The sequence below is a fragment of the Sinocyclocheilus anshuiensis genome, unplaced genomic scaffold (assembly GCF_001515605.1).
Source record: "Sinocyclocheilus anshuiensis isolate Anshui unplaced genomic scaffold, SAMN03320099.WGS_v1.1 scaffold222, whole genome shotgun sequence".
Taxonomy (NCBI): Eukaryota; Metazoa; Chordata; class Actinopteri; order Cypriniformes; family Cyprinidae; genus Sinocyclocheilus; species Sinocyclocheilus anshuiensis.
This window is the reverse complement of record NW_015542408.1, coordinates 729,020-755,793: the sequence shown is the minus strand read 5'-3', so window position 1 is coordinate 755,793 and position 26,774 is coordinate 729,020. Positions and strand designations below refer to the sequence as shown.

Below are 26,774 nucleotides of genomic sequence, written 5' to 3'. Positions count from 1 at the left end.
CTCAGTAAAACACCATCTTAGTTTTCAACCAAAACTCTGGCTCAAGCTAGTTCAAGGTTTATAGCTGGATGAACCCACGCCACCAAAAATGAAGTGTTTCAAAAGTGTTTAGCATAATTGTTCAACATCGTTTATTGAACAATTAGAAACTGATAAATGCATCACAGTTTGTCATCAGGAATTTTGGTTTATATTATTCCGATTATGTTATTCTGGTTATGTTATTCAGATTATCTATCAGTTTATCTAAAACAAAAATCTCCCATGTTTTCAATCATTGTAATGCCTATATGATTTTCAAAAGTCAAGATTTTCCAGTGAGACTGTCTTGAGAAACTTTAAAAACCTATTTTTGTTTTAAATTCCATTTTAGGTTCAAAATGGAAACTTATAAAGTAAACATATAAAAGGTAAATGCAGCCAAGCTCATCTTTTACTCTCGCTTGGCAGACTATAAGATGTGAGGCGGCCGGACATACCTTTCAGCCTGCCAGTTTAATTGAAAACAGCAGGGTCTAGTTCTGTTAGTTCAGAACGTTCTGCCATACCGATTACATTATAGTGTGCCATAGTATAAATGTGCAGTGTCTAATTGTGTGTGACTTATGGAATATAGCACATGTTTAATATCCTACTTGCATACATAGCAGGACCACAAACTGTGTCTAAAAATAAACGTTTTGTACTCAGTGCCATGGGGTGTGTTTTTGAAGCAGTGCTTAAAGGCTTTGTAGAAACAGCTTGTCTTGGTCTATTAGGTGAACTTTACATGGCATTAACATCAACCATTTTAATTAGGCTACATTAAATATTCACACTACACCCAAAGCTCCATGGTTACATTCAAGCCTTCTTCTTGGCGATTTATTTGGACAAACAAGTGAGTGGTTATAGGCCTTATGGTTTGTGGTGAGGTTTATTCAGCAGCAGCAGTAGCCTACAGACTAAAGTCAGCTTGACATTAAGCGGCATCATGTGATTTCCTCCAGCATTTTAAGCAGCTCCAAAAGTTTTGGGATACATTTGAGGGTGAATTTATCTTCTGTACTGCAGGAATGAACTGTGAAGAGACTCCACTTGTTGAGAAATAAAGGCAAAGGACATGGCTAAAGCTTTCATAAGCTTGAGTATCATCAATGAAAAATGGCTAACAAATGAAGAAAACAATGAGATTAAAGTTAGCAAAGTCTTCTCACTTTTTACGTAGGCTAACAAAACTATGTTATAAACTGTTTTGGGGCTCTTGGCTAGTTTTTAACGAAATGAGAGACGCAAATTGTGTAGATGACTTATGTTAAGTTACTACTTAATATCTAAAGCAAAAACCTAAATTAAAATAGAATATATTGTAAAATTCCTAAGAACTACCTTTAGCTTTTGTGTTTTTTGTCCTTTGCCGTCTTTGTCCGTATGCTTTCGTGAAGATTCTTCCTACTTTATTTGTGTGTGTGTGTGTGGTCCACTGAAACAAAAGACAAGACACGAATTAGGAACTATTATTTATTATTATTATTATTTCTGTGAACTAGCCCTTATGGTCTCATTCATTCATGAGGAGCATTAGATAGCGATATGACACTGCGGTGACTCACATCGTGCCAATGCTGGAAAAATCCAAGTTATGCATTCTGTGACTTATTAAAGTACAATCCATAGTAATGTCAGCGGAAATGTACTAAATTAATTATACATGGAATTTCTGAGGTAAACTGCAATCGCATGTGCACAATGGAACACGTCTGCCATCTAGCGGGCGACTTTAATAAGTGCGAGTCATTCCGCACAAAGGACAAGATCTGTACATTGTAGGGTAGAATGGCAGTTACCAGCGAAACAAGTAGGCTACAGTATATAAAGTGGACGGATTGGAATGGAGTTTTAATAATGTATTGCCTTTCCCCCCTGGTTTTTAATGTCAAGTCAATGTATTTTTAATGTAGTGGTAGGTCTCATATTTTTCTTCAAGTGTAAGTGATCGTCCAGATCTCTTGTGCAGTAGCAGCTGTGATTTGGTACTTGTTGCTATTCTCAGCGCTGATAAGGACGGACCAATCACAGTCATTTATAATTACCGAAGGATGTTATGTTAATCCCAGTCAACACGTGAGATCATGCGATGATAACAGTGACATCACACGATCCTCATACTGTGATCCTCACGGTGTGAGTAATAGGTGAAATCATTGTGAGTTCACACGATCCTCATACTGTGATCCTCACGGTGTGAGTACCTCACATTGCGACCAGTATGAGCACACAGTGAGTGTGCAGTGACCTCACATTGTGACCACAGTATGAGCGCACAGTGAGTGTGCAGTGACCTCACATTGTGACCACAGTATGAGCGCACAGTGAGTGTGCAGTGACCTCACATTGTGACCACAGTATGAGCGCACAGTGAGTGTGCAGTGACCTCACATTGTGACCACAGTATGAGCGCACAGTGAGTGTGCAGTGACCTCACATTGTGACCACAGTATGAGCGCACAGTGAGTGTGCAGTGACCTCACATTGTGACCACAGTATGAGCGCACAGTGAGTGTGCAGTGACCTCACATTGTGACCACAGTATGAGCGCACAGTGAGTGTGCAGTGACCTCACATTGTGACCACAGTATGAGCGCACAGTGAGTGTGCAGTGACCTCACATTGTGACCACAGTATGAGCGCACAGTGAGTGTGCAGTGACCTCACATTGTGACCACAGTATGAGCGCACAGTGAGTGTGCAGTGACCTCACATTGTGACCACAGTATGAGCGCACAGTGAGTGTGCAGTGACCTCACATTGTGACCACAGTATGAGCGCACAGTGAGTGTGCAGTGACCTCACATTGTGACCACAGTATGAGCGCACAGTGAGTGTGCAGTGACCTCACATTGGGAGCATAGTATGAGCACACAGTGAGTGCGCTGTGTGGTTACACTTTTAGCTCACTGTGACACACACATTGTGACCACACCATGAGAATCGTGTGAGCTCATGGTGACATCATTGTGAGATCAAATTGTTGACTGGGATGTTATATGGCATGCTATAAAACGATTTTGTATAGAGACTGCTGGGGCGCTTGCAACAGGTAATCCTACGAATCATTATATTAAAAAGAAAATATCATATTTAAATGGCACAAACAGTATAAACGACCCAGCAAGACAATCATCACGCCCTGATTTAATGCTGCTTTCTGAGCCTCCCTGCGCCCCCTGGAGGAATGCTTCAAATGCTTCATATGCATAATATGTGATCATTTATTTCGATATAATTTATCTTACATGTGATAGCAGTTTATTACAGTTTTTACAGTGCTGTGCATCATTTTATTCTAATCTACAGTCATGCAAAAATTGCGTGTCTGTACTACAGGTCACTTGTGCACTGATGCTTTGAATGGATTTATATTTGATTAGTTATTTTCTTTGTGCATCAATGAAACCAATGCAAATGCATTTCTCTTAAATAAACGATTGCATCTGCTAGAGAGAGAGAGAGAGAGAGAGAGAGAGAGAGAGAGATGCCCAGCTTTGAAATAGTGACGGATCCTGTTATTCCAAGACAAGTTTTACACAGACCTAAATTGCATAAACATTTTATTCATCGGTTTTTTTTTTACTGTGAAATGTGGAATCTATATTAATTAGATGAATATATCTATATATACTATATTTAAAATAAAAAGTCAGAACTGTAATTATTAACGTTTTATTCTTTGCTCAAATGCAAAGTTCCAGACCCATTATTGGATTACTACTATACTCAGTACTATTGAAATTACAGTGTCACTTCTCGCCATGTATTTGAGCAAATCACAGCTTCAGTAGATAAAAATCCATCCAATCAGCACAAGCTTCCCCTAAAGCCCCGCCTCCCTAACAGTATTAATTAGTTTGGGCTTTGCTGTCCTCAGACACTGAGACTGTGAACTCTGTGACTGTACAAGGACCACTGTGCGTTTGATCGCTGCATTTTAGACTGTCAGTATGGTTGATGCATTTTGTGCAACTTGGAAACTGGTTGACAGCCAGAACTTTGATGAATACATGAAAGCACTGGGTAAGTAAAAATAAGATATTATTTTGCAGAAAGACAGAATTCCTCTTAACAATTTGCACATGCAATGTGCAATAGCACAGTCTGGTGTTTAATCGCATGACATTTTCTGTACAGTTTATATAATAATAATAATAGTTTTGTTTTGTCTGCAATGTTTTCTGATTTTTTATTTTTTATTCCACAGGTGTTGGTTTTGCCACCAGGCAAGTAGGCAATGTTACCAAACCCACAATTGTCATCAGTCATGAGGATGACAAAGTTGTGATAAAGACGCTGAGCACCTTCAAAAACACTGAGATTTCTTTCAAACTAGGAGAGGAGTTTGACGAAACCACAGCAGATGACAGACATGTAAAGGTTTGTGTGTGTGTGTGTTTTTTCTATTTCTTTTTTTAATTCACTGATGCATGCAGTGTCCACAGCAAATCTAAAATCAACAATTTTACAAAACAATTTAAAGTACTTTTTGGCAGGTTAGGTCTATTTTTTCCTTACATGAATTTGACCATATGTGATATAATAATCATAAAGCACTACTAAAAAACTAACTTTCATCTTTTTATCTCATTTCAGTCCACTGTAACCTTGGAAGGAGACAATCTTGTCCACGTTCAGAGGTGGGACGGCAAGGAGACTAAGTTTGTTAGAGAAATCAAGGACGGTAAAATGATTATGGTAAGCAGCATTATTAATATTAATTTAGAATTTTAAGTCAAATGTTCTGTTTAATCAGTGTTATGGATATTTAATGTTCCTAAATTTCCTCTCCTCGTCTCTGCTGTTTCCAGACCTTGACCTTTGAGGGTGTGCAAGCTGTCCGCACATATGAAAAGGCATAATGTCAAACGAATTAATGCTTCAGTATTACCCTGGCAACTTGACAATATTACAAGGGAATTTTTACATTGTATTCTCAACTGAGTTTTCCCCTTTTTAAGACATTTTTTGTAAGACCTTTTATATAAAATGCACATTGTGAAGTTTTTGTGAACATTGCAGAATGTCTTTAATGTAAGTGGATTGTATAATTGAGGCCTGCCTTTGTGTCAAATTGAATGAAATACACACATTTGATCAAAAACTGACTCTGTTTCTTACTTTCTTATGCAAACACTTTAGTTTTCTCAATAGTCTGATAATAAAGGAAGTATAGTCTTAATATTTGTCACTTGAACAAGACAGTATATAACAGTATATAGCAGTTTATTTATGCACACATACATAATTTCCTGAAACAGAATTGAGAGCTAAAAACATTACATTTATTTAAATCACACACATAATTTTATACAATTTCAAAATAATTTTGTATTAATAAATTAAATTTATATTTAAATTAAAATGGCATGAAACCAAATGCATATAGAATAAAATAATGCATTTAAATGATTTTCTCTGAAGTGAACATTGTTCCTAATAGAAGATCTTATTGCTCTTTTATAGTAAATTATATCAATTCATCCAGTGCTAATGAATAATTCACAGTTTAGGAATCTTTTGGAGATGTTAAAAGGTTGGGGTTCTTCACAGATGAGAAATTTGCACTGTAGTTAATCAAATGAAGCCAGCCACTATAAGACGTTTGTTCTTTAGCCTTCCATTTGCTCAAAGATCCCATACTTGATTTTGTGCCATAAACCCACATACAACTTAAGAAACCAAACAAATAATGTATTAATTATAAATATAATTTGTTCTATAACCATGAGGTACTGCACAGACCTGGGTTTACATGTAATTGAGTTTCATTACACATAATCCAGTCCGATTACGAACTGAATCCTGAAGTACTGGGATGATGACCATAAGGTATTAATGATCAGCCATTTATCTGCTTTAGATGCTAATTAGATTTTGACTTTGAGAGTCGATGCTGGGCCGCTTTAATCCACTGAGCGGATGGCCAACACACTCGAGTCATATCTGAGAAGATTGAATTTAACCTGTCGCCATTATTATTAACGATTTCACTGTGCTAGAGTTTCAAGCGCCCACTTGAGTATCATGAGAAAAAGGCTGTCTGAAATTCTGAATGACTGTTTGTTTTACTTCTGGAGCTGTTTGAACACAGGCGACTGACTATTTAAAAGGCTTTTTAGTGCGGGCCACGGATATCTGCATTTGGATTTAAAATGCCAGTCTGGGAGAGGAACTGTCCTCAGTTTGTTTAATATAATGCTGGGATGAAGGATCACGAATCCTTTTGAAAATGACCTGTAGTAACCCCTCCATAACTTGAACCTGCCAGGAGGGGACACATTGTCACTGGGTCAAAGTTAATCCTATAATCCGTGTTGCCTTTACGTAGGAGCATCATTCGATCAATTTGACCAACCATGTTCAGATGCTGTAGCCTTTAGTGTTATGTTATTGGCCCACATTTGTCACAACCACTTGTACATTAAATTATGATATGTACACAAAAGATTGGAATAATTAACATTTTTAATGTTTTTGAAAGACGTATTTTATGCTCACCAAGGCTGCATTTAAAAAAAAAAAAAAATACAATAAAAACTGTTATATTGTGAAATATTATTACAATTTAAATGTACCGTTTTCTATTTGAATATTTAAAAAAATATATAATTTATTCTTGTGATGCAAAGCTGAATTTTTAGCAGCCATTACTCCAGTCTTCAGTGTCACAATAAAAATCATATAAACATATATTCTTATATGTTGATTTGGTGCTCAATTATTAATAATGGTTCGTATTATTATCAGTGTTTTGCTGGATAATATTTTTTTGATGAATTGAAAGTTCCATTGAAAAAGTTCAACTGAAAGTTCAAAAGAACAGCATTTATTTGAAATATAAATCTTTTGTAACATTGTAACAAGTCTTTACTGGGAAAAAAAAGAACGATGCAGGGTAGTGTATCACAGTTTCCACAAAAATATTAAGAGGTAAAAAGTGTTTTCAAGATCGATAAGAATATTAAATGTGTCTTAAGCACCAAATCAGCATATTACAATGATATCTGAAGGATCATGTGACACTGAAGACTGAAGTAATGGCTGCTGAAAATTCAGCTTTACTATAACATAAATTATGTTCAAATGTATTCAAATAGAATTTTTTTTTAAATAATAATATTTCATAATATGACTGTTTTAACTGTATTTTGATCAAATAAATGCAGTCTTGGTTAGCATAAGAGACTTCTTTCAAAAACATTTAAAAACTCTTTAATTATTCAAACTTTTTTAAAAAGTAAACAGCAGTTCACTTAATTGGGGAGTTTACAGTGCAAAACAGCAGAAAATGGACTGACACCAAATATATCATGAACTTTAACACACTATGTAATAGTCTGGTTTGATTCTTGCAGAGAAACGGTCTGCTGTTGCTCAAAATAATATTTTGCAAGATTCAGTGTGTTCCAGAATGCATAGTGACAGTTTAGTGTGACCCAGGACTGTCACGATAGCTTCACTCTAGCAGCAGATTATGAATGGACTGTTTCGCTAACAAAAGCATCGTAATTGGAGTGGAAAGTAATCAGGCATTGTTCTCTACACTCACGACTGACCTAAAAGCATGAGACTCATGAGCAACTTGCTCTGATTAATGAAACACATGTTTAACCACACATCACAACACAGTTTTGTCAGGACAAACACAGAGACAAGCAGCTTTACTGTGAGATGAGAATCAGTTTTGCTTTTGCTTCAATTTGGACCCAATGTAAAAAGTAATGACCCAAATCAAACCTGTGAACATTATCGGATGCAGCTGGGTTGCATTTTCTGTTATCTCGCATAGTTTGAATAATGGTTCATGTAGCTAAACTCTTCATATAACAATCTAGTTAAGACTAATTTGAGCCCCAAATGTCATATAAACTTTCACTGGACATGCAGCATTTGTGTCAGCATTGAAGGATATGGGAAGCGCTTTCTTTTAATTTAAAGGTTGATAAGCCTATTTATTTTGCTATAATAACTTAACATTAGTGTGACTCTTTTTGCAGGTTAGTCACCTAACAGTAGGTGGCGGTAAGTGACTGTCTTTATGAGTGAGTCATCAGATAATTCATTTCAAAAACGCTGATTCATTCAAAAAATACAAGCGCAGGCCTGCCTCCCAATATGCAGACTATCATTCCTAAATTCTATGTGATATTAGTAATTTTCAATACTATTTTGGGCAGATAGGGTTGATATGCACATTGGGACACAGGGGCAAGTTCATGCTAATTCAGGAACAAATCACTTAAAGTCACCATGAAATCAAAATTGAAAATTCTTATTTTTTTAATGGAATACTGTAGTGTTTATTATAAATAATTTATCCGTGCACTTCATTATTTTTTAAAAATTCATGTGCCCTCATAATCTTTAATCAAAAACGTTAACCTCCTCTCCCCCTCAAAACGACTCATCTTCTCTTCCGGTCACGAGCTATGGCGCAAGGGCGGAGCTAGTGACGTGAGGAGTAAACGCTGGGATAAACAACAGGGGGAAAAACTGAAGCTGATGCTTCACTTTATAGAAATCAATGCATTGAGACCAGTGTTGACGCAAGCCATGGGGGAGTACACTACCCTTACAAATTGAAAGGATATTAGGATATTACCCCAATATTACTTTTAGGACATTGCAAACAATTTTTTTATGAATATGACTTAACCTGATGGAGGACACGCTCAGTCATTCAGGCAGTCTCTCTCTCTCTCGCACGTGCTGTATTGTCGTCTTCCTCAATAAATAAATTTCTTCATGCTAGGGTGTCAGCGGTGAGTCCAGTGGAGAGAAATCCCCCCACAACTAACTGCAAACTGTGGGCGCATTATGCAAATATTCCCACACAGTGACCTAGATATGTGGGGGCGTGTTAGAACGAGCCATTTTAGGGGGGTGTGGCAGAGTCTTAACTTTGATAAAGAATATCTCTTTGGTTTTGAGACTTTAGTCTTTGCAACTTCAGGGATCTTATCTATTTACGAACAGCTTGTAACACTCCAAAGAGAAAGGAAAACTTGAAATCGCATCATATGACCCCTTTAATGTTGTTTCTCGCAATTCTTGGTGTTGAGCAGTTCTGCTGTGGCTTTGTTTGGAACTATTTTCGTTGGCAGAACAAAAACATACGATTAAAGTAATAACTGGAAGAATATTGTGTCTGAAACATTCGATATTAACATTGTTTATTGAGCAAAACTCGGTCATTAGCCTACAACTTAATTTACAAAATTTATGTGATGGAAATACTAACAAAACATGGTCTAAGAACGTTTTGCTATTGAAAATGATATTTTTGTTATGTGAACATTGAAAATGTTCAGGTTTTTTATTTGTATTTTTTACGTTTTTCCTGGTTATGCGAACATTAAGGGAACATTCAATTTGATCATTTTGCAAACATTATGGAAACATTACTTTTAAATGTACTCTGAACATTCTGAAACACATAACATTAAAAAAAAAAATGTATGTATGAATAAAAGTTGTATAAATTGTATTTTTGTGCTAATGTTTTAAGAACATTAATAATGACCAGATAACTTTGAAGGAATATTCTGTTAACACTAGGCTACTGGAAGAATATTTGTTCATAACTTTAAGAAAACCTTACCAGAGCGTTAGCCGGAGTCTTGAGAACATTTTCTGTTAGCTATGACATTCTGTAGCAAAACATTTGCATTCCCTCAAGGAACTTTGCATTTGCTCAAACTTTTGTTGTATATATATATATATATATATATATATAGGCTATACGCTTTGCATTTTTACAAAAGTCAGTGATTCCTCTGGATTTACAATTTGGTTGATAGTGTGGCAGTTTAGGTGAAAAGACATATTTAGTTACTTAATTCAGAAACTGAATTCTAAAACCTATAGTAAAGTAAAGTTTTAATTTCTTTTAGATCACCATAGGTGTTTTCAAAAGTGCCAAGACTACCGTGTAGACTCATTTTGTCTGCAAAGTGACTGAGCAAGAGAAAAAAAGCGAGAGGATATGGGGGGTCTATTCAGCCCCTCAGTCTATGTCAAGTCTCTGTGGCCATTTGTCAGGGAGCATGAATGCTTGCCTTCATCTTCTCCCTTTTTTTCTTCTTTAGGCCAACCACAGTTCAGCTTTAAGCTGATTTTGCCTCTCTTCTTTGTGGGCCGAGAGTAGTCCGTTCTTCCGTGGACCAATAGACTATAAGTTTAGGAGTGACATCATTGCCAGATTATGCTCTTGCCAAGTGTCATGAAAGAAACTCTCTCCGTTGTTCCCCAATGAAAAGAAAAGAGGCAAAGAGGCTCTGGGAAACCCTGATACTCCTCCTTGCCTGCCATGGGAACTGTTAACACAGAAGAGAAAATATTTCATTTGACAATGCACAGATTGTAATCAGGCCCCGTTCCAGGACCGGACCACGGTTCACTCTGGGACTGCATTAAATTTTAGGCCAGACTTGTTGCATAATGGCTAGTTATGTTTAGTGTGAGAGAGTGATTCAAACTAATGTGTCTTCATTTGGTGTCAGTTTCACATTTTCAGTCATGGAGAGACTACGTGTAAACTGAGCTCAGACATCCGTTCATGACTGAAAATCAACAACCATCTAGGGTACATATGTCCCAATATAGATTTTCATGTCTTTACTGAGCCAATGAGCACCATTCAAAATTACATACTAGTCTAATGTCACAAACTTGCATATAGGAAAACGGAAATTAATAATGCTTAGTATTAATAGCTGTAATTTATTTTTCAGTATTAATGCCTGATGTCTGCCAAAAATCAATGCCATATGAAAATATTTTAATATTTTATTTTAAATTACATTCCTAATTTAATATATATTCTAAAAAAAACCTAAGAAAAAATAAGAAAAAATAAATCTAACATGCGATTAAGGGTATTTTAGAGTAGGTTCGGTTAGGAATAGTCTCTGTTGGCTTGAAGATGTTTAAGGGCTGTTTTTGTCTTTTTTTGGATGCTTGAATAGCAGTCTGGCAGAAACCTTGAATAGCTCAAAGCAGGGTCTGCATACCAATGCAGTTAACACTTGGCACTATTGGCAGTTTTTTGTAGTATTGCGAGAGTGATGATTACAAAAAATATTGATATGGGCATATTTTAATCTTTTTGATGCATCTCATCTTAATTTTATTTTAAATAGGTATTTAAATGTAGTTGTTTAATTTGACATGAAATGTATTTAAATTAGATTAGATTAGATTCAACTTTATTGTCACTGTGCAGAGTACAAGTACAGAGCCAATGAAATGCAGTTAGCATCTAACCAGAAGTGCAAATAACAGAGTATATAAATAAATATAGATTATGTGTATATACATTAAGCTTTATGACATATAGTGCAAGTTATGAGGTAGGAGGGCAGAGACCAGCTCAATGCAAATGACTGTACATACAACATAGGGTGCAAGGAATGTAAAAACAGTAGGTGTATTATACAGTGAGTATAAACAGAAGGTGCATTATACAGTGAGGTACGTAAATAGCATATGTTTATATATGGCCAATGACCATAACAGTGCAAATGGCATCCGGAGGTAGAAATGTACAAGGGAATGTGCAAAATATCAGAGAAATGTGCAAAATAACAGAGGGAATAATAAGAACATTGTGAGTGAGGAGTGCAGACAGGTTAATGTTCTGCATTAATGTCTGTAAATGTAGGTTTTGATAAGACTTACTGGTAAGATTGTGAAAGAACGATAGATGCATTTGAGTAATTTATCTAACAAAACCTTTTCACAAAAATTACACAAGGACCAGAAAGGTTACATGAGAGCATATTGCAGTAATGCCACCTACTGGTGACAGTGGATGTTAACATAATGGCCTGGGTGATACTGAAATACAGTATTTCTTCAAAAAGACCTGACCAAAGAAGAAAATAGAAAAATACTGAAAAAACAAACAAACAAACAAACATATAAAATAAGTAATAAAAGAGCCCTCAATCAATTGTTGTGATTATTGCAAACATTTATTTCTTCTAAAACATAAATCAGACCTTAAGCAGAATTCAAGTCTGTATTACAGTTACAGCTGCATTACATTTCCAATAGCATTTACAGTTGCATACAGGCTGGATTGATTCTGCATACAGACCATATTGCTGATTCTGTGGAGAGCTTTATAAATATGATTTCAGTTTATGGCTATACATTGTACAGAGAATGATTTTGAATATCTGACCACAAAACCATGCAAAAGAAAAAAAAAAATAATGAATACAATATTACATTATACATTTTTAGTGTGTTACAAAACACAAATTAAACAGGGTCTGGTTTAGATACATTTTTAAACAAAATTCATGCAAACATCATGCAAAACTATTATCTTTGAGGAACATATTTTTCAAATATGAACTGTAAATTAGATTTAAAAATAACACCACGCAAATTTTAAAGAACTATATGAACTATTGAAAAATGCTGTTATTCATTGCTGCACAGTTTGCATGTAAACACACCAACACGTTTATAATCTACCATGGTTAAAGTAACTATCTTTTTAAAAAGTCCAAAAGAGACCTATTTCTGTTACAAGTGAGCATTGCTATATGCATTTGTACAGGTGACTATACTTCTTTTTCCCAGACATGTCCTGGCCAGGATTGATACTTTGCCTAAAATGTCCAGATTTTGGCTTTGTTTTCTTACTGACATGCTATTTACAGTCCTCATACATTATATGTATTTGCATTGCTTTGACCGTTCTCTGCATCCCACCTTCTTGCACGCAACAATTGGTCAATTAAGCACAATGCCTGCACAAACTACTTTTCAGTCATTACCTTCAGCAAGTACAAAAAAAAAGCCAAAACTCAGACATTTTGGGCCATTTAGAAATCCTGGCCAGGACATGTCTGGGGAAAATAGAATCTACAGTCACCCTAAGTTACTATACATCAGAGAAAAAAAGCTCTTTGTACAGACATGAGTTTATCCTCAATGGAGCCACATGCTGAACTCCTGCAGAAAAGACAGCGGCAGTAAAAGAAATGTCTCCGGGGCGGCCCACCGGCACACTAGTTTAATGGTGTGTCTCACTAGTACACACCATTAAACACTCACTAACATCATTAAATCAAGTAATGAAGTAATGAGCCAGCGAGCCACCAGGGGCAGTGCTGAGAAACACTGAGGTTGCATGCAATACATTTCATCTGGCACATGATTTTATCTTCTGTATGAGTATAATGTGCAATAGACAATTCAGAATGCCATTTAATTGGCTGCTCTATGTTAGGTAGGACTATCCATGTAACATTGCAAAAACACATCCACATTTTTACAGACATTATCTTACATACTACTGTTATCTAACAACTATTGTTATGCGGAGAAATGTAAAAACAGTAGGGTTTGCAATGTAATATATTAAAACAATGCAGTTGCATTGATGTTTAATGCATTTTCTTGGATTTAGCACCACATTTTAGTTTCATTTTGTTATGCAAAATCCAGTGTGTTCATTTATAAAGAGCACTAAATAAAACATATTTGTTTCCTCTGTGATTTATAAAAAGTTTGACAAGTTATATGAAATAAAATGTACGGAAAGCTAAAAAAAGGAGAGAAATAAAACAAAAATAAAAAGTAAAATAAAAATGAATAAAATTATGTATACATTCAGAGGAACTGAGCTTACGGTGGAAAGCTCTTATTTCTCAGTGCAGTTGTTACTTCTGTAAACGGTTTAGTAAACAGTTTTACTAAGAAAAGATACATGAAATCGTTGTTTACTTATTTCTTGATTAATTATATCCTCCCTTCCAGTTGTGCGAACAGTGAACAACTTTCAAACCCCATTCTGACAGAAAACAAAGTGGAATGCTTTGAATTAGCACCCCATCAAAATGAGGTTATGTACCTTGTATGTATAAAATATTACGATCCTGAACCCACTGCAGTGTTCAGAAAGGAAGTTAGTTCTTTCATTACTTCAAGTCAGTGCTGTCTGGACAAACTATACTCACATTCTTTCTTGGACATAAATAGATATTAATCATTCTGAAACAAAAGGCAAATCCATGGTATTAATAAAAAGAGGGATAGCCTTAAGATTATATAATAAATAGTGCAACATTTGCAATCTCTGTCCTTCAAAATGACAAATTATTTGAGAAGGATGTTTTCCAGTTTTAAAATCCAGGAAGTCGTTGCTGGTGTAATGCTGTAGGACCTACTGTGAAGCTCTCCACTGCATCAGAGCAGCAGGTTCCTCAGCGTTCACAGGTCCGTCTTCACTGGCTTTGCCATGTTGTTTAACATCAGACTGCGAGGTTTGTCTGGACTCACCACAGCGGTGGTGAAAAGGGGAAGAACGGATACTGAGTATCATCCTCATCCACAAAGAAACACTGGAAGTAGGGAACGTCCTCTGTAGTGGAAAAGAAATTAGAGGTTGTTTAAAGATTATTTCAGGGAAAACAGGCTTGTCATTTGACCTTTGTCTCCAACTTTGAAATGTTTCTATTGTCAAGATGGTTTATACATTACTACAAGATGACATTTAAAGAATAGGTGCATGTACAGTTTGTGTGGTGTGATCTTAAAGCAAATAAAAGTTCACCATGATCTGAAGTTCACACTTGATATAGTGACAAAACTTACCCTCCTCTATCTCTGGAATATCTTTGGTGACATCAGGTTCTTCTCCTACAGAAGGGTAAATTTCCTTTAATTTATGATTTTAATCAAATCATTTTACAATACATCATGGTTATCATGAACTAAATGACAACTAAAACTGAAATAAAAAGGTTTAGTAATTTTGATGCGTTTTATTTTAGTATTTCAACTAATTTAAAACACTTTCTTTCAGAGACTTTTGTATTTTAAGTTGCACCATCAACACTTATTTAGGCCAATACCTTTCAACACACACGCACACACACACATACACATACACATACACATACACACACACACAGACGTATATCTTACTTTTTACTTCCTTGTCCACAACAGGTTCCTTCTCAGTTGGCTTGACTACTGATTACAGAACATTCACAAAACATCAGGTAAATGTTACATTTTACATGTTACGTATATAGTATCAGAATACATGGACTGCACTTTACACCAAATATTGCTTTATACCACTTTATAACTGTTAAACTTGAAAGAAAAAAAAATCAAATACAAAAAAGCATACCTCTTTCTTTGACCTGCTCAGGTTCTAAAACATAAAAGAAAATAGCTTTATTAAAATTATCTTAAATCTAGAAAGTAGAAAGTTCCTGTTTGTTATGTGCTGGACAGTTCTGATTTTCTTAGACATGTTTTCAATATTTCTTCTTAAGGAATATCAGATTCCAGTTAATGTCTACACATGCATTTTTAGCAAGTACTGTTTGTAGATGAAAAGCTTTCTATATTTATGAGTCAACTATTATATACTAACCAGACGTCACATGATCAACTATTAATGTCAAGCCTGTTGATGAATATATAAAATAATGAATATTCTTGGAGTGTAAAGAACTATTGCTAAAATGAATATGAAAAGTCTGTGTTAGTAAATCACTCTATGCAATCAGCCATAGTACCTTTCTTTAAAGGTTCCTTTTCTTCTTTGACCTTCTCACGGGTGATTTCTAGCATCAGGAGAGATATTTTTAGTCACTGATACAACAATAAGAATCTTTTTACTTAGCAAAAAGAAAATGATATTGGTAGGTGATTTCAATTGTTAACAGTAAATATATATTTTACCTTTCTTTTTGGGCTCTGGTCTGATGTTAGCTTTTGGAGCCTCTTTATCTATAATAGAAAAGTTAATAATTTCTTGGATATAATGGATATAAATAATTTGTTGTGATAACCTTTAATCTAAATAACAGTTGTTAGTGATTCACAAAGAAATAAGAATAAAACGAATATAAACTGGTATTTTCACAAAAATAATCTTCTGATTTAGGTTTTTATGGTCTTAACTGCCCACAAAAATCACACTTCAATAAATTCTGTCAATTAACCTATGCATATTTGTATAATATAGCTGCTGTTACATAGCTTTCCGACATACCTTTCTTTGCAGGTGCTGGTTTAGTGATGTTTTTTAGTGCATCACGTTCTGTGTTGTGGAGAAGACAAACTGGTTAAGCTGCTTGCAAGTTTTAATTGCATAATAATAGGACAACGAGAGCTGGATATTAATTTACATTCATTTTGTACTGTATATGTGACCATGGACCACACAGTCATACGGGTCAATTTTTCGAAATTGAGATTTATACATCATCTGGTGTTTTTAGGACAGGACAATATTTGGCCGAGATACAACTATTTGAAAATCTGGAATCTGAGGGTGCAAAAACATCAAAATATTGAGAAAATTGCCTTTAAAGTTGTCCAAATGAAGTTCTTAGCAATGCATATTACTAATCAAAAATTAAGTTTTGATATATTTACAGTAGGAAATTTACAAAATATCTTCATGGAACATGATCTTTACTTATTATCCTAATGATTTTTGACATAAAAGAAAAATCGATAATTTTGACCCATACAATGTATTTTTGGCTATTGCTATAAATATACCCCAGTGACTTAAGACTGGTTTTGTGGTCCAGGGTCACATATATGTAAAGTACAGAGCGGGTAAAAAGACAAAATCAGTAAGTCATAAAATAAATTATACATATTATACATACATATACAGTACACATTATACATAAGCAGAAGAGCCAATCTGACTGAAAGTGCATCATGTAGAATATTCTAATATTGCTTTTATGATAAAAGCATATAATATAATATACAATAAACTGTATCTGGCAACTTTTTAAAAGAAATTAATCCTGAGAATAAACAAGTAAAATAATAGGTTGTGTACGAGAATTACCTGTTTTAATATGTGCTGTCTTAGTAACGTTCATCAGAGCATCACGGTCTAGAAAAGAAAAATCTTTCACTCACTCGCATGTCAACATTACAGGGGCAATCAGACCCTGTTTAGTTGTAGCTCGTTATGTCTACAATTCATGACCAGCTTGTGTAATTGAAAAGCTTTAATACCTTTTTTTGCTGTTTTCAGCTTTTCCTTGGAGACCGCTGCTTTTACCTTTACACCGACAGTCTCTGGCTCTATAAGAGACACAAGCAGCATGTGGTTTAACGTAAGCCAAGAAATTTCAAGCCTTTTTTTTTCAGAAATCCACCGTAGTTCTAACATGGACAAAATACCTTTGATTGTTCTGTTGTCCATCCGTAAAAGTGTGATTTGATTTTGAGTGGACTCCAGATCACTCTTCATTTCACCAATGTCCTTCCTCAGTAAGTCCAGAAGAGACAGTTTTTGGTTGATAGAGTTCAGGAGTTCCAAGTTCAAACCAGTAAGACCAACATCATCTGTGTATTCAGAAGTGTTTTGAAACTTGGTGAAATGTAAGCTTTAATTATTCATTACCACTATCAAAAAAACAACAACAGTATTATAAGTACATTTTGTAAAAGACATGCGAAGGTCTCACCTTTTTTAGGTGTTGGCTCTAATAACTTTTCTTTCGAGACTTCAGGCTCTATAAAACAGTATTGTTTCATGTGATAATCATTTTATATAATAATCATACAAAAGAAAGCAATACTACATGCAGGATGATTTCATTGACATCCATACCTTTCTTTAGAGGCGCTTGCTTAACTTTCTCCTTGAAGACTTCAGACACTGAAAAGGCAATAATATGAAGATTTTTTTCTTTCAATTATTTTTTAATTATTTTTTTTTAAATTGGAGGTCAAATATTGGTAATTCTAACCTTTCTTCTCAGGAGCTGGTTTAGCTTTCTCTTTGATGACTTCAGCCTCTAAAACATTCATAAAATAACATTTAGAGCAAATTAAAAACTTAATATAGCATGATATAATATTCTGCTTGGGAACAGTGGTAATGTGATTGTGAGCATAGTATGTAAATCAAACCTTTCTTCACAGGGGTTGCTTTAGCTTTCTCTTTGACAATTTCAGCCTCTAAAATAATAAGAGTAATAAAAAACATTGAAAAAAGCCCTATGGCTTGGCTAAAAATTGATGACTCAACTAAAATAACCTAATTATTTTAAGAGGCTGAAACCTGATTTGCTTCACAGGATATCACACTAAAAATAGAATCAAATAAACTCATACCTTCCTTCACGGGGGCTGCTTTAGCTTCTTCTTTGATGGCTACAGCTTCTGAATTAGAGACGATGAAAAACATTTATAAAATGTAAAACACAGATAAGGAAAACTTTTAATTTAACATTATTAAATAGTTTAATATAGCTTAAACTTTATTCTATCAGATGTTAATCTTACAAGAAAAAAGTACCTTTCTTTGGTGCTGGCTTTGGCTTTTCTTTGGTTATTTTGGGTTCTATAAAACATTGGCAGTAGCACTTTAAAATAGCAAATGGCAAATAGCAAATAAATTGACAATTTTGTAACGTGAATTTTGAATTAAAATGTCAACTAGATAAGTACCCTTTTCTTTAAGAACTGGTTTTGCCTTTTCTTTTGGAACCTCAACTGAAAAGGCGCGAAACATAAATACGTATTTGTTTCTGAGAAAATCTTTTGAAATATGAAAACATGCATATAATATGCATCAGATGTGCAATGTGCAAATATTAAAAGATAATGATCGATGACACTATATACCTTTCTTTGTAGGTTCTGGCACTGGTTCAGGTGCCTTTTCTTTATGAACTTCAGGCTCTATAAAAGAGCAGTTTCAAGTGATGAATGATCATTCATTGGGAAGCAACATCATTACAGGATGATTTTATTCACATCAATACCTTTCTTTACAGGAGCTGGCTTAACTTTCTCCTTGATGACTTCAGCCTCTGCAATTATGACAACATAAGAATGTTTAGAGAAAGCAAACATTTTATTTGCACAGTCTTAATTTGGCTTAAGAATTATGGCAATTTGATAACAGTTAATCAAACCTTTCTTCTCAGGAACTGGTTTAGGTTTCTCTTTGATGACTTCAGCCTCTAAAATCATGATAATATAATATATTTAAAGCTTTATCATTATCTTTAAACTGGGCAAAATAGAAATACGAAATGAATGCATTACGAATGAATTGCATTACCTTTCTTTGGTGCTGGCTTTGGCTTTTCTTTGACTATCTCAGGTGCTATAAAACATTGGCAGTAGCACTTTAAAATAGCAAATGGCAAATAGCAAATAAATTGACAATTTTGTAACGTGAATTTTGAATTAAAATGTCAACTAGATAAGTACCCTTTTCTTTAAGAACTGGTTTTGCCTTTTCTTTTGGAACCTCAACTGAAAAGGCGCGAAACATAAATACGTATTTGTTTCTGAGAAAATCTTTTGAAATATGAAAACATGCATATAATATGCATCAGAGGGGGGGGGGGGGGGTTTAACGTCAAACCATTTTAGAAAATCAGGCAGATATTTCAGTTTGACAATGGACTCCAATACATTCTTAATATATTTAGTTTTTGAAATGCTGAGATAAAATATTTTCTCTCATTTTTTGCTATGGGAAAATCTCACCTATTTTTGGTGCCGGTTCAGGTGCCTTTTCTTTAGCAACTTCAGGCTCTAGAAAACGGTTTTAATTCATGTAATGAATAATCATCATACATAAATAAAAACAGCATATGCAGGATGCTTTCACTGTCATCCATACCTTTCTTTACAGGAGTTGGTTTAACTTTCTTTTTGATGACTTCAGCTTCTGAAAGAAAAATATTTAGTTGAATGAGAAAAACTTGATTTGAGTAAATTAAAGCCTGGTCTTTAACTTGACAGCACATATCAAGCTACAATAAGAAACTATTACCTTTCTTCTCAGGAGATGGTTTAGCTTTCTCTTTGATGACTTCGGCCTCTATAATGGAGATAATATAAAATATTTAAAGCATTAGCATTATCTTAAAACTGGCAAAAATAGAAAGTTAAAAAAATAGTTCTGACACTGTTTTTCACAAATAAATTGCATTACCTTTCTTTGGTGCTGGCTTTGGCTTTTCTTTGGTTATCTCAGGTGCTGTAATAAAAAAAAAAAAGAATAAAATAAAATATCGGGTAAATATTTAAGTTCGAAGAATACCTAACAATGAAGTTTAATACATTCTTAACATCTTTAGCTTTTGAATATGAAATATTTTTCTCAGTTTTGTATGTGGAAATCTCACCTATTCTTGGTGCCGGTTCAGGTACCTTTTCTTTAGCAACTTCAGGCCCTAGAAAACGGTTTTAATTCATGAATATAATAACCATCATCATACAACAGTCATCATTCAGAGGAAAAAAAACAGCATATGCAGGAGGATTTCACTAATATTCATACCTTTCTTTACAGGAGCCGGTTTAACTTTCTCCTTGATGACGTCAGCTTGTGAAATTATGAAAATATGTACAGAATGAGAAAACTTTAGTATCTTCATTGAGTTTGATTAAATTTGAGATTAGCCTTTAATTTGAGCACATATCAAGTCACAATATCGGTAACTCTTACCTTTCTTTTCAGGCACTGGTTTAGGTTTCTCCTTGATGACTTCTGAAATTGTCAAAATATAAACATATTCAGAGATGTCTAAATACATATAATACAGTGTCAATGTACTCCTCTAAAACTCAAAAATTTTACAATGAAAGCACACATTATCGGTCGGTGTTGAAAAAAAAAACTTTTGGGGGGTTTCGGTTCAGGGGCCTTTTCTTTAGGAACTTCAGGCTCTAGAAAATGGTTTTAATTCATGAATATAATAACCATCATCATACAACAGACATCATTCAAAGGAAAAAAACAGCATATATGCAGGATGATTTCACTGATATTCATACCTTTCTTAACAGGAGCTGGTTTAACTTTCTCCTTGATGACTTTGGCCTCTGAAATGATGAAAATATTTACAGAATGAGAAAACTTTAGTATCATCATTGAATTTGAGTAAATTTGAGATTAGTCTTTAATTTGAGCACATATCAATCCACAATATCGGTAACTCTTACCTTTCTTTTCAGGCACTGGTTTAGGTTTCTCCTTGATGACTTCTGAAATTTTTTAAATATAAACATATTCAGAGATGTCTAAATACATATAATACAGTGTCAATGTACTCCTCTAAAACTCTAAAAAATGTACAATGAAAGCACACATTATCGGTCCATGTTGACAAAAAATCAACTTTTTGGGGGTTTTAGTTCAGGGTCCTTTTTTGTTTAGCAACTTCAGGCCCTAGAATACGGTTTTAATTCTTGAATATAATAACCATCATCATACAACAGTCATCATTCAAAGGAAAAAAAAACGCATATATGCAGGATGATTTCACTGATATTCATACCATTCTTAACAGGAGCTGGTTTAACTTTCTCCTTGATGACTTCGGCCTCTGAAATGATGAAAATATTTACAGAATGAGAAAACTTTAGTATCATCGAGTTCGAATAAATTTGAGATTAGTCTTTAATTTGAGCACATATCATTCCACAATATCGGTAACTCTTACCTTTCTTTTCAGGCACTGGTTTAGGTTTCTCCTTGATGACTTCTGAAATTTTTTAAATATAAACATATTCAGAGATGTCTAAATACATATAATACAGTGTCAATGTACTCCTCTAAAACTCTAAAAAATTTACAATGAAAGCACACATTATCGGTCCATGTTGAAAAAAAAATCTAATATTTGGGGGTTTTAGTTCAGGGGCCTTTTTTTAGCAACTTCAGGCCCTAGAAAACGGTTTTAATTCATGAATATAATAACCATCATCATACAACAGTCATCATTGAGAGGGAAAAAAAACGCATATGCAGGATGATTTCACTGATATTCATACCTTTCTTTACAGGAGCTGGTTTAACTTTCTCCTTGATGACTTCAGTCTCTGAAATAATGAAAATATGTACAGAATGAGAAAACTTTAGTATCATCTTTGAGTTTGAGTAAATTTGAGATTAGTCTTTAATTTGAGCACATATCAATCCACAATATCGGTAACTCTTACCTTTCTTTTCAGGTGCTGGTTTAGGTTTCTCCTTGATGACTTCTGAAATTGTCAAAATATAAACATATTCAGATATGATAAAATACATATAATACAGTTTTAATGTACTACACTAAACTGGGCAAAAAGTTTACATGAAGCACAGATTATCAACCTGTGTTGAGAAAAAAAATCACCTCTTTTGGGTTTTGGTTCAGGTCCCTTCTCTTTAGGGACGTCAGGCTCTATAAAACAGTATTTTTTCATGTAATAATTTCATCAGTATACAGTTGTGTAACAGCAACACAAGCTGATTTTACAAACACACATACCTTTCTTTACAGGAGCTGGTTTAACTTTTTCCTTGATGACTTCAGCCTCTAAAAAAGGAATAATGTAGAAATTAGTGGGGACTATTTTTTAAACAATCTTAGTTTTTTTCCTCATTGATAATGTTAACAGTAAATCAAACCTTTCTTCTCAGGGGCTGGTTTTACTTTCTCTTTGATGACTTCTGCTTCTAAAAATGAGAAAATACAAACATTAAAGAGAAAACAAAATACATATATTAAAGTTTTATACTAATCTGCAAGGGGAAAAGTATTAGAGTATTACGCTAAACTGCCAGGATAAAAAGTTGACATTACTTTTTTTAAATGACATTATCTTCTTGTGTTGGGAAATAAGCTCACCTTTTTTGGGTTTTGGTTCAGGAGCCTTTTCTTTAGGAACTTCAGGCTCTGCAAAACAGTATTTTTTCATGTGATAATTTAATCATTATGCAGGGGAAAGTGACAACATACGCAGAATGATTTAATGAAAAGATATTCATACCTTTCTTTACAGGAGCTGTTTTAACTTTCTCCTTGATGACTTCAGCCTCTGAAATGGCAATGATAAAATTTAGAGATCGTAAAATCTTATATTAAATTCATCCTTAACACGGGATAAAATTACACCATGTAAAAAAAAAAAACTCTTAACTCTTCCTGTACCTTTCTTCTCAGGGGCTGGTTTAGCTTTCTCCTTGACTTCAGCCTCTGAAAAGATAAACTGTTTTTAGCATAAACCTTTTTGTCATTGATAGTGTTCATTTAAAATCAAACAAAATCAAACCTTTCTTTTCAGGGGCTGGTTTTACTTTCTCTTTGATGACTTCAGGTACTAAAATTGTAAAAATATAAACATTTAGAGAAAACAAAATACATATATTAGAGTTTTATACTAATCTTCAATGGGAAAAGTTTACATTAAAACACATATTATGTGCAAACTTATGGAGGACGAAACCTGCGAAAACAATAAATAAGTAAATACACAAATAAATAAATAAATGTGTGCATAAATACACGTATTGTTTAAATACATAAATAAATAATTAAACGTGATGTTTTGATGAAAGGCAAATAAATAAAATTAATTGGGCAAATGGAAAATGTTTAGGGAAATGTTAAACTCATCCTAACTATTTTCCTTTGATCACTCATTTATTTCTTACTGTAGCATTTTTACAGTCTTTTACCGTTAAATTCACGGCCATTTTTTACAGTGTGCCATCAAAAGAACGAGCCCTTATTCCACGGATAAAGTGAATAATCTCACGATGACACCAGGATACTGATATTACAGTTGTCTCTAGAGCTGGAGACTCAATCGGGTTACAAAAAATGATGTCAGGAAACGACACTGGCCATTTCGTTGGGTCGTTTTTAAAGTCACAGATACTGTACGGACAATACAGCTCAGTTTTTTTATGTATCTTGCTCTGTTGAACGTAAAAAGTGACTTTACGTAGGCCATACTGGATTAATAACATGCATTTCCTATCAGCGGGAAAGGATTGTTTTCCCCATGCCGCGCCCCCAGCTATGACATGACCCAGACTAAGTCCATGGTTGATACCCTCTCATTAGCATGTTGCGCAGAGGAAAAATAAATGTGGAACTACATTCAGAAATAAATGAGTGATCAAAGGAAAATAAATAGGATGAGTTTAGCATTTCCTTAAACATTTTCCATTTTCCCACCAATTTATTTTATTTATTTGCCTACTTTAATCACATGTTTAATTATTTCTATATGTATTTAAACAAGAATTTGTGTATTTATACACACAATTATTTATTTATTTGCATATTTATTTATTTATTTGTGTATTTATTTATTGTTTTTGCAGGTTTCGTCCTCCATACAAACTCACCTCTTTTGAGTTTTGGTTCAGGAGCTTTTTCTTTAGGAACCTCAGGCTCTATAAAACAGTATTTTTTCCATGTGATAATTGTGTCAGCGGTAATGGAAAGGCAACAGTAACACATTGCGATTTCATTGATAGCCATACCTTTCTTTACAGGAGCTGGTTTAACTTTCTCCTTGATGACTTCAGCCTCTGAAATAGCAATGATAATGAGAGGTATGAGATAATATAAGAGATCGTAAAATATATTTATGAGAAAATTATAACTTCATCTTTAACACCAGGAAGAAAAAAAAAATCACCAAAAAAAAAAAGAGTTAACTTACCTTTCTTCTCAGGGGCTGGTTTAGCCTTTTCCTTGACTTCAGGCTCTAACATGATTATAACATTAAAGTATTAGCATTTACTTAAAATCAGGGACTTTTATGGCTTTATTCTTATGAAAAATTGCAGTACCTTTCTTTGGTGCTGGTTTTGGTTTTTCTTTAGTTATCTCAGGTGCTGCAAAACATGAAGGTTTAACTTCAGATGTTATCTTTTAAAATAGCAGCTGTGATGTTATAAGTTAACACATAAGTTGTCAAATATCCTGTAATACACATTTCTGTAATACTAGCAAATATAAACAAGCCATAATTGACTGTTTTTGCCAACATCTACTGATGTGTTGATAAATCAGCAGTATTAGGTCATATACTAAATGTGTACCTTTTTCTTTAGGGACTAGTTTCGCCCTTTCCTTTGGAGCTTCAACTGAAAGGTTTTGGAAGATAGATATGAATGTTTCAGAACAAAACCTTAAAAACTGAAACATAACTTTCAAGTATTCAAAATCACACAGATTACCAGAAAAACACGCATATAATACCTCTCTTTGCAGGTTCTGGTGTTGGTTCAAGTGTCTTTTCTTTAGGAACCTCTGGCTCTGTAAAACCGAATGGTTTGTTGTGATAAATGATCATCATACATTATCAAATCATTAATATGTGCAGATTTTTTAACTGAATCCACACCTTTCTTTATAGGAGCTGGTTTAATTTTCTCCTCGATAATTTCCGCCTCTACAATGATGATAATATACAAATATTTATATATTATTTGTATCGCATTTTGCTTATAAAAAATTCAAACTGATAGTTGAGAGTTAATCAAACCTTTCTTCTTAGGGACAGGTTTAGCTTTCTCTTTGATGACTTCAGCCTCTACAAAACAGAAGAATATTTCAGTTTCATGTTAAACAGTTAAAATATAAATAGATTGACCATATTTTTGGTAAAAGTTTACAATGCAAAAAGAACTGAGAGGAAAAAAACTCACCTATTTTGGGTTTTGGTTCTGGAGCCTTTTCTTTAACAGCATCAGGCTCTTTAGAACAGTATTTGTACATGTGATAAATGATCATTATAATGTCAAAATCAGCAATGCAAGAAAATGTTGTTGATATCCCCACCTTTCTTTACAGGAGCTGGTTTAGCTTTCTCCTTGATGACTTCAGCCTCTGAAAGAAAAGTATGTGAACATTTAAAAAACATATCATGTTATATTTTTTGAGAGAAAATATTAACTTTAACTTGGGGTAAAAGCACACATGATAATGTCTACCTTTCTTCTCAGGGGCTGGTTTAGATTTTTCCTTGATGACATCAGCTTCTAAAATATTGATAATATAAATAATTTTAACATATTATTAGCAAAATATTGCTCACAGACATTGTTAATTTAATTGTTAACACAGTAAACCAAACCTTTCAACTTAGGGACTGGTTTAGCTTTCTCTTTAACAGCTTCAGGTTCTATAAAACAGAAGGATATTTAAGTTTCATCATGTCAAACAATGATTTTTTATTTTTTTTTGCTATAATTAGACCAACCATATTTATGATACAAATGTAAAATGTTCTAGAAGGCCTATGGGACAGTCTTTTCACCTTTTTTGGGTTTTGGTTCAGGAGCCTTTTCTTTAGCAACTTCAGGCTCTATAAAACAGTATTTTTGCATGTGATATTTGATCATTATAATGTCAAAATCAGCAATGCAAGATAATGTCACTGACATCCATACCTTTCTTTACAGGAGCTGGTTTAGCTTTCTCCTTGACTTCAGCCTCTGATGAGAAAATATTTAGAGAATGTGAAAGATTCTATTTTATATCATTTTTATATTTTAATTTTTAAGGCAACATATTAACTTGATTTTTAAGTTTGGATGAAAGCACGCATGAAATGATAACTTCTACCTTTCTTTTCAGGGGCTGGTTTAGCTTTCTCTTTGATGACTTCAGCCTCTAAAATGTTGCAAAACATTTTAACATATTACATTTATCTGAGAGATAGTGTAAACACAAATAAATGTAAGTAGGCATACCTTTCCCTTTCAGTCGGTCACTCTCGACGTCACGTCGGATCAGGTCAGTGTTACACACACCCAGACCCCGCCTCGGACCGGCTACGAGACGCCCGGGCCGGGTCCCTGCGTTCTTCCCCGCTGCCCCACTGCGGGTATGCCTGTAGTTCCGGTGATGCCATTTGCGCGGTGTCTGGGATCCTGGCTTGAGCTACCCAGCCCGTCTCGATGGCTCCTTCGAACC

At 34.3% G+C, this 26,774-nt stretch overlaps 2 protein-coding genes across 2 annotated transcripts in view; one reads left to right on the top strand and one right to left on the bottom strand.

Moving 5' to 3' along the window:
* The first annotated feature begins 3,905 nt into the window (after positions 1-3,905).
* On the top strand, positions 3,906-5,134 carry fabp7a (fatty acid binding protein 7, brain, a). Its single transcript, XM_016492330.1, has 4 exons — positions 3,906-4,053; positions 4,238-4,410; positions 4,627-4,728; positions 4,842-5,134. The coding sequence occupies exons 1-4, from the start codon at positions 3,981-3,983 to the stop codon at positions 4,890-4,892; spliced, it is 399 nt and encodes a 132-aa protein (XP_016347816.1). The 5' UTR covers positions 3,906-3,980; the 3' UTR covers positions 4,893-5,134.
* Positions 5,135-12,685: 7,551 nt separating this feature from the next.
* The window catches only part of LOC107693062 (titin-like), a 38,833-nt gene continuing 24,744 nt past the window's right edge, over positions 12,686-26,774 (bottom strand). The window contains exons 64-119 of the mRNA XM_016492309.1: positions 26,424-26,471; positions 26,249-26,293; positions 26,116-26,163; positions 25,933-25,980; positions 25,790-25,837; positions 25,638-25,685; positions 25,505-25,552; positions 25,342-25,389; positions 25,201-25,248; positions 25,056-25,112; positions 24,896-24,940; positions 24,644-24,688; positions 24,514-24,558; positions 24,332-24,379; positions 24,194-24,241; positions 23,110-23,157; positions 22,989-23,033; positions 22,828-22,875; positions 22,686-22,733; positions 22,466-22,513; positions 22,326-22,373; positions 22,191-22,238; positions 22,015-22,056; positions 21,847-21,894; positions 21,516-21,557; positions 21,351-21,398; positions 21,016-21,057; positions 20,848-20,895; positions 20,519-20,560; positions 20,351-20,398; positions 20,196-20,243; positions 20,003-20,047; positions 19,841-19,888; positions 19,688-19,735; positions 19,552-19,599; positions 19,118-19,162; positions 18,969-19,016; positions 18,816-18,863; positions 18,676-18,732; positions 18,499-18,543; positions 18,347-18,391; positions 18,163-18,210; positions 17,959-18,006; positions 17,796-17,843; positions 17,657-17,704; positions 17,511-17,558; positions 17,224-17,388; positions 17,056-17,124; positions 16,883-16,930; positions 16,064-16,111; positions 15,751-15,798; positions 15,585-15,632; positions 15,191-15,214; positions 14,980-15,027; positions 14,647-14,691; positions 12,686-14,413 (exon numbers count right to left, since the gene is read on the bottom strand). Of these exons, the coding sequence (XP_016347795.1) occupies positions 14,328-14,413; positions 14,647-14,691; positions 14,980-15,027; positions 15,191-15,214; positions 15,585-15,632; positions 15,751-15,798; positions 16,064-16,111; positions 16,883-16,930; positions 17,056-17,124; positions 17,224-17,388; positions 17,511-17,558; positions 17,657-17,704; positions 17,796-17,843; positions 17,959-18,006; positions 18,163-18,210; positions 18,347-18,391; positions 18,499-18,543; positions 18,676-18,732; positions 18,816-18,863; positions 18,969-19,016; positions 19,118-19,162; positions 19,552-19,599; positions 19,688-19,735; positions 19,841-19,888; positions 20,003-20,047; positions 20,196-20,243; positions 20,351-20,398; positions 20,519-20,560; positions 20,848-20,895; positions 21,016-21,057; positions 21,351-21,398; positions 21,516-21,557; positions 21,847-21,894; positions 22,015-22,056; positions 22,191-22,238; positions 22,326-22,373; positions 22,466-22,513; positions 22,686-22,733; positions 22,828-22,875; positions 22,989-23,033; positions 23,110-23,157; positions 24,194-24,241; positions 24,332-24,379; positions 24,514-24,558; positions 24,644-24,688; positions 24,896-24,940; positions 25,056-25,112; positions 25,201-25,248; positions 25,342-25,389; positions 25,505-25,552; positions 25,638-25,685; positions 25,790-25,837; positions 25,933-25,980; positions 26,116-26,163; positions 26,249-26,293; positions 26,424-26,471 (2,804 nt within the window). The 3' untranslated portion in view covers positions 12,686-14,327. The remainder of the gene's footprint in view (positions 14,414-14,646; positions 14,692-14,979; positions 15,028-15,190; positions 15,215-15,584; positions 15,633-15,750; positions 15,799-16,063; positions 16,112-16,882; positions 16,931-17,055; positions 17,125-17,223; positions 17,389-17,510; positions 17,559-17,656; positions 17,705-17,795; positions 17,844-17,958; positions 18,007-18,162; positions 18,211-18,346; positions 18,392-18,498; positions 18,544-18,675; positions 18,733-18,815; positions 18,864-18,968; positions 19,017-19,117; positions 19,163-19,551; positions 19,600-19,687; positions 19,736-19,840; positions 19,889-20,002; positions 20,048-20,195; positions 20,244-20,350; positions 20,399-20,518; positions 20,561-20,847; positions 20,896-21,015; positions 21,058-21,350; positions 21,399-21,515; positions 21,558-21,846; positions 21,895-22,014; positions 22,057-22,190; positions 22,239-22,325; positions 22,374-22,465; positions 22,514-22,685; positions 22,734-22,827; positions 22,876-22,988; positions 23,034-23,109; positions 23,158-24,193; positions 24,242-24,331; positions 24,380-24,513; positions 24,559-24,643; positions 24,689-24,895; positions 24,941-25,055; positions 25,113-25,200; positions 25,249-25,341; positions 25,390-25,504; positions 25,553-25,637; positions 25,686-25,789; positions 25,838-25,932; positions 25,981-26,115; positions 26,164-26,248; positions 26,294-26,423; positions 26,472-26,774) is intronic.

Excerpts from the sequence above, each read along its gene's own strand:
- fabp7a (XM_016492330.1), top strand. The coding sequence starts at position 3,981 with ATGGTTGATGCATTTTGTGCAACTTGGAAACTGGTTGACAGCCAGAAC. Across the intron at positions 4,054-4,237 it reads TGAATACATGAAAGCACTGG|GTGTTGGTTTTGCCACCAGG; the intron begins GTAAGTAAAAAT and ends TTTATTCCACAG. Across the intron at positions 4,411-4,626 it reads CAGATGACAGACATGTAAAG|TCCACTGTAACCTTGGAAGG; the intron begins GTTTGTGTGTGT and ends ATCTCATTTCAG.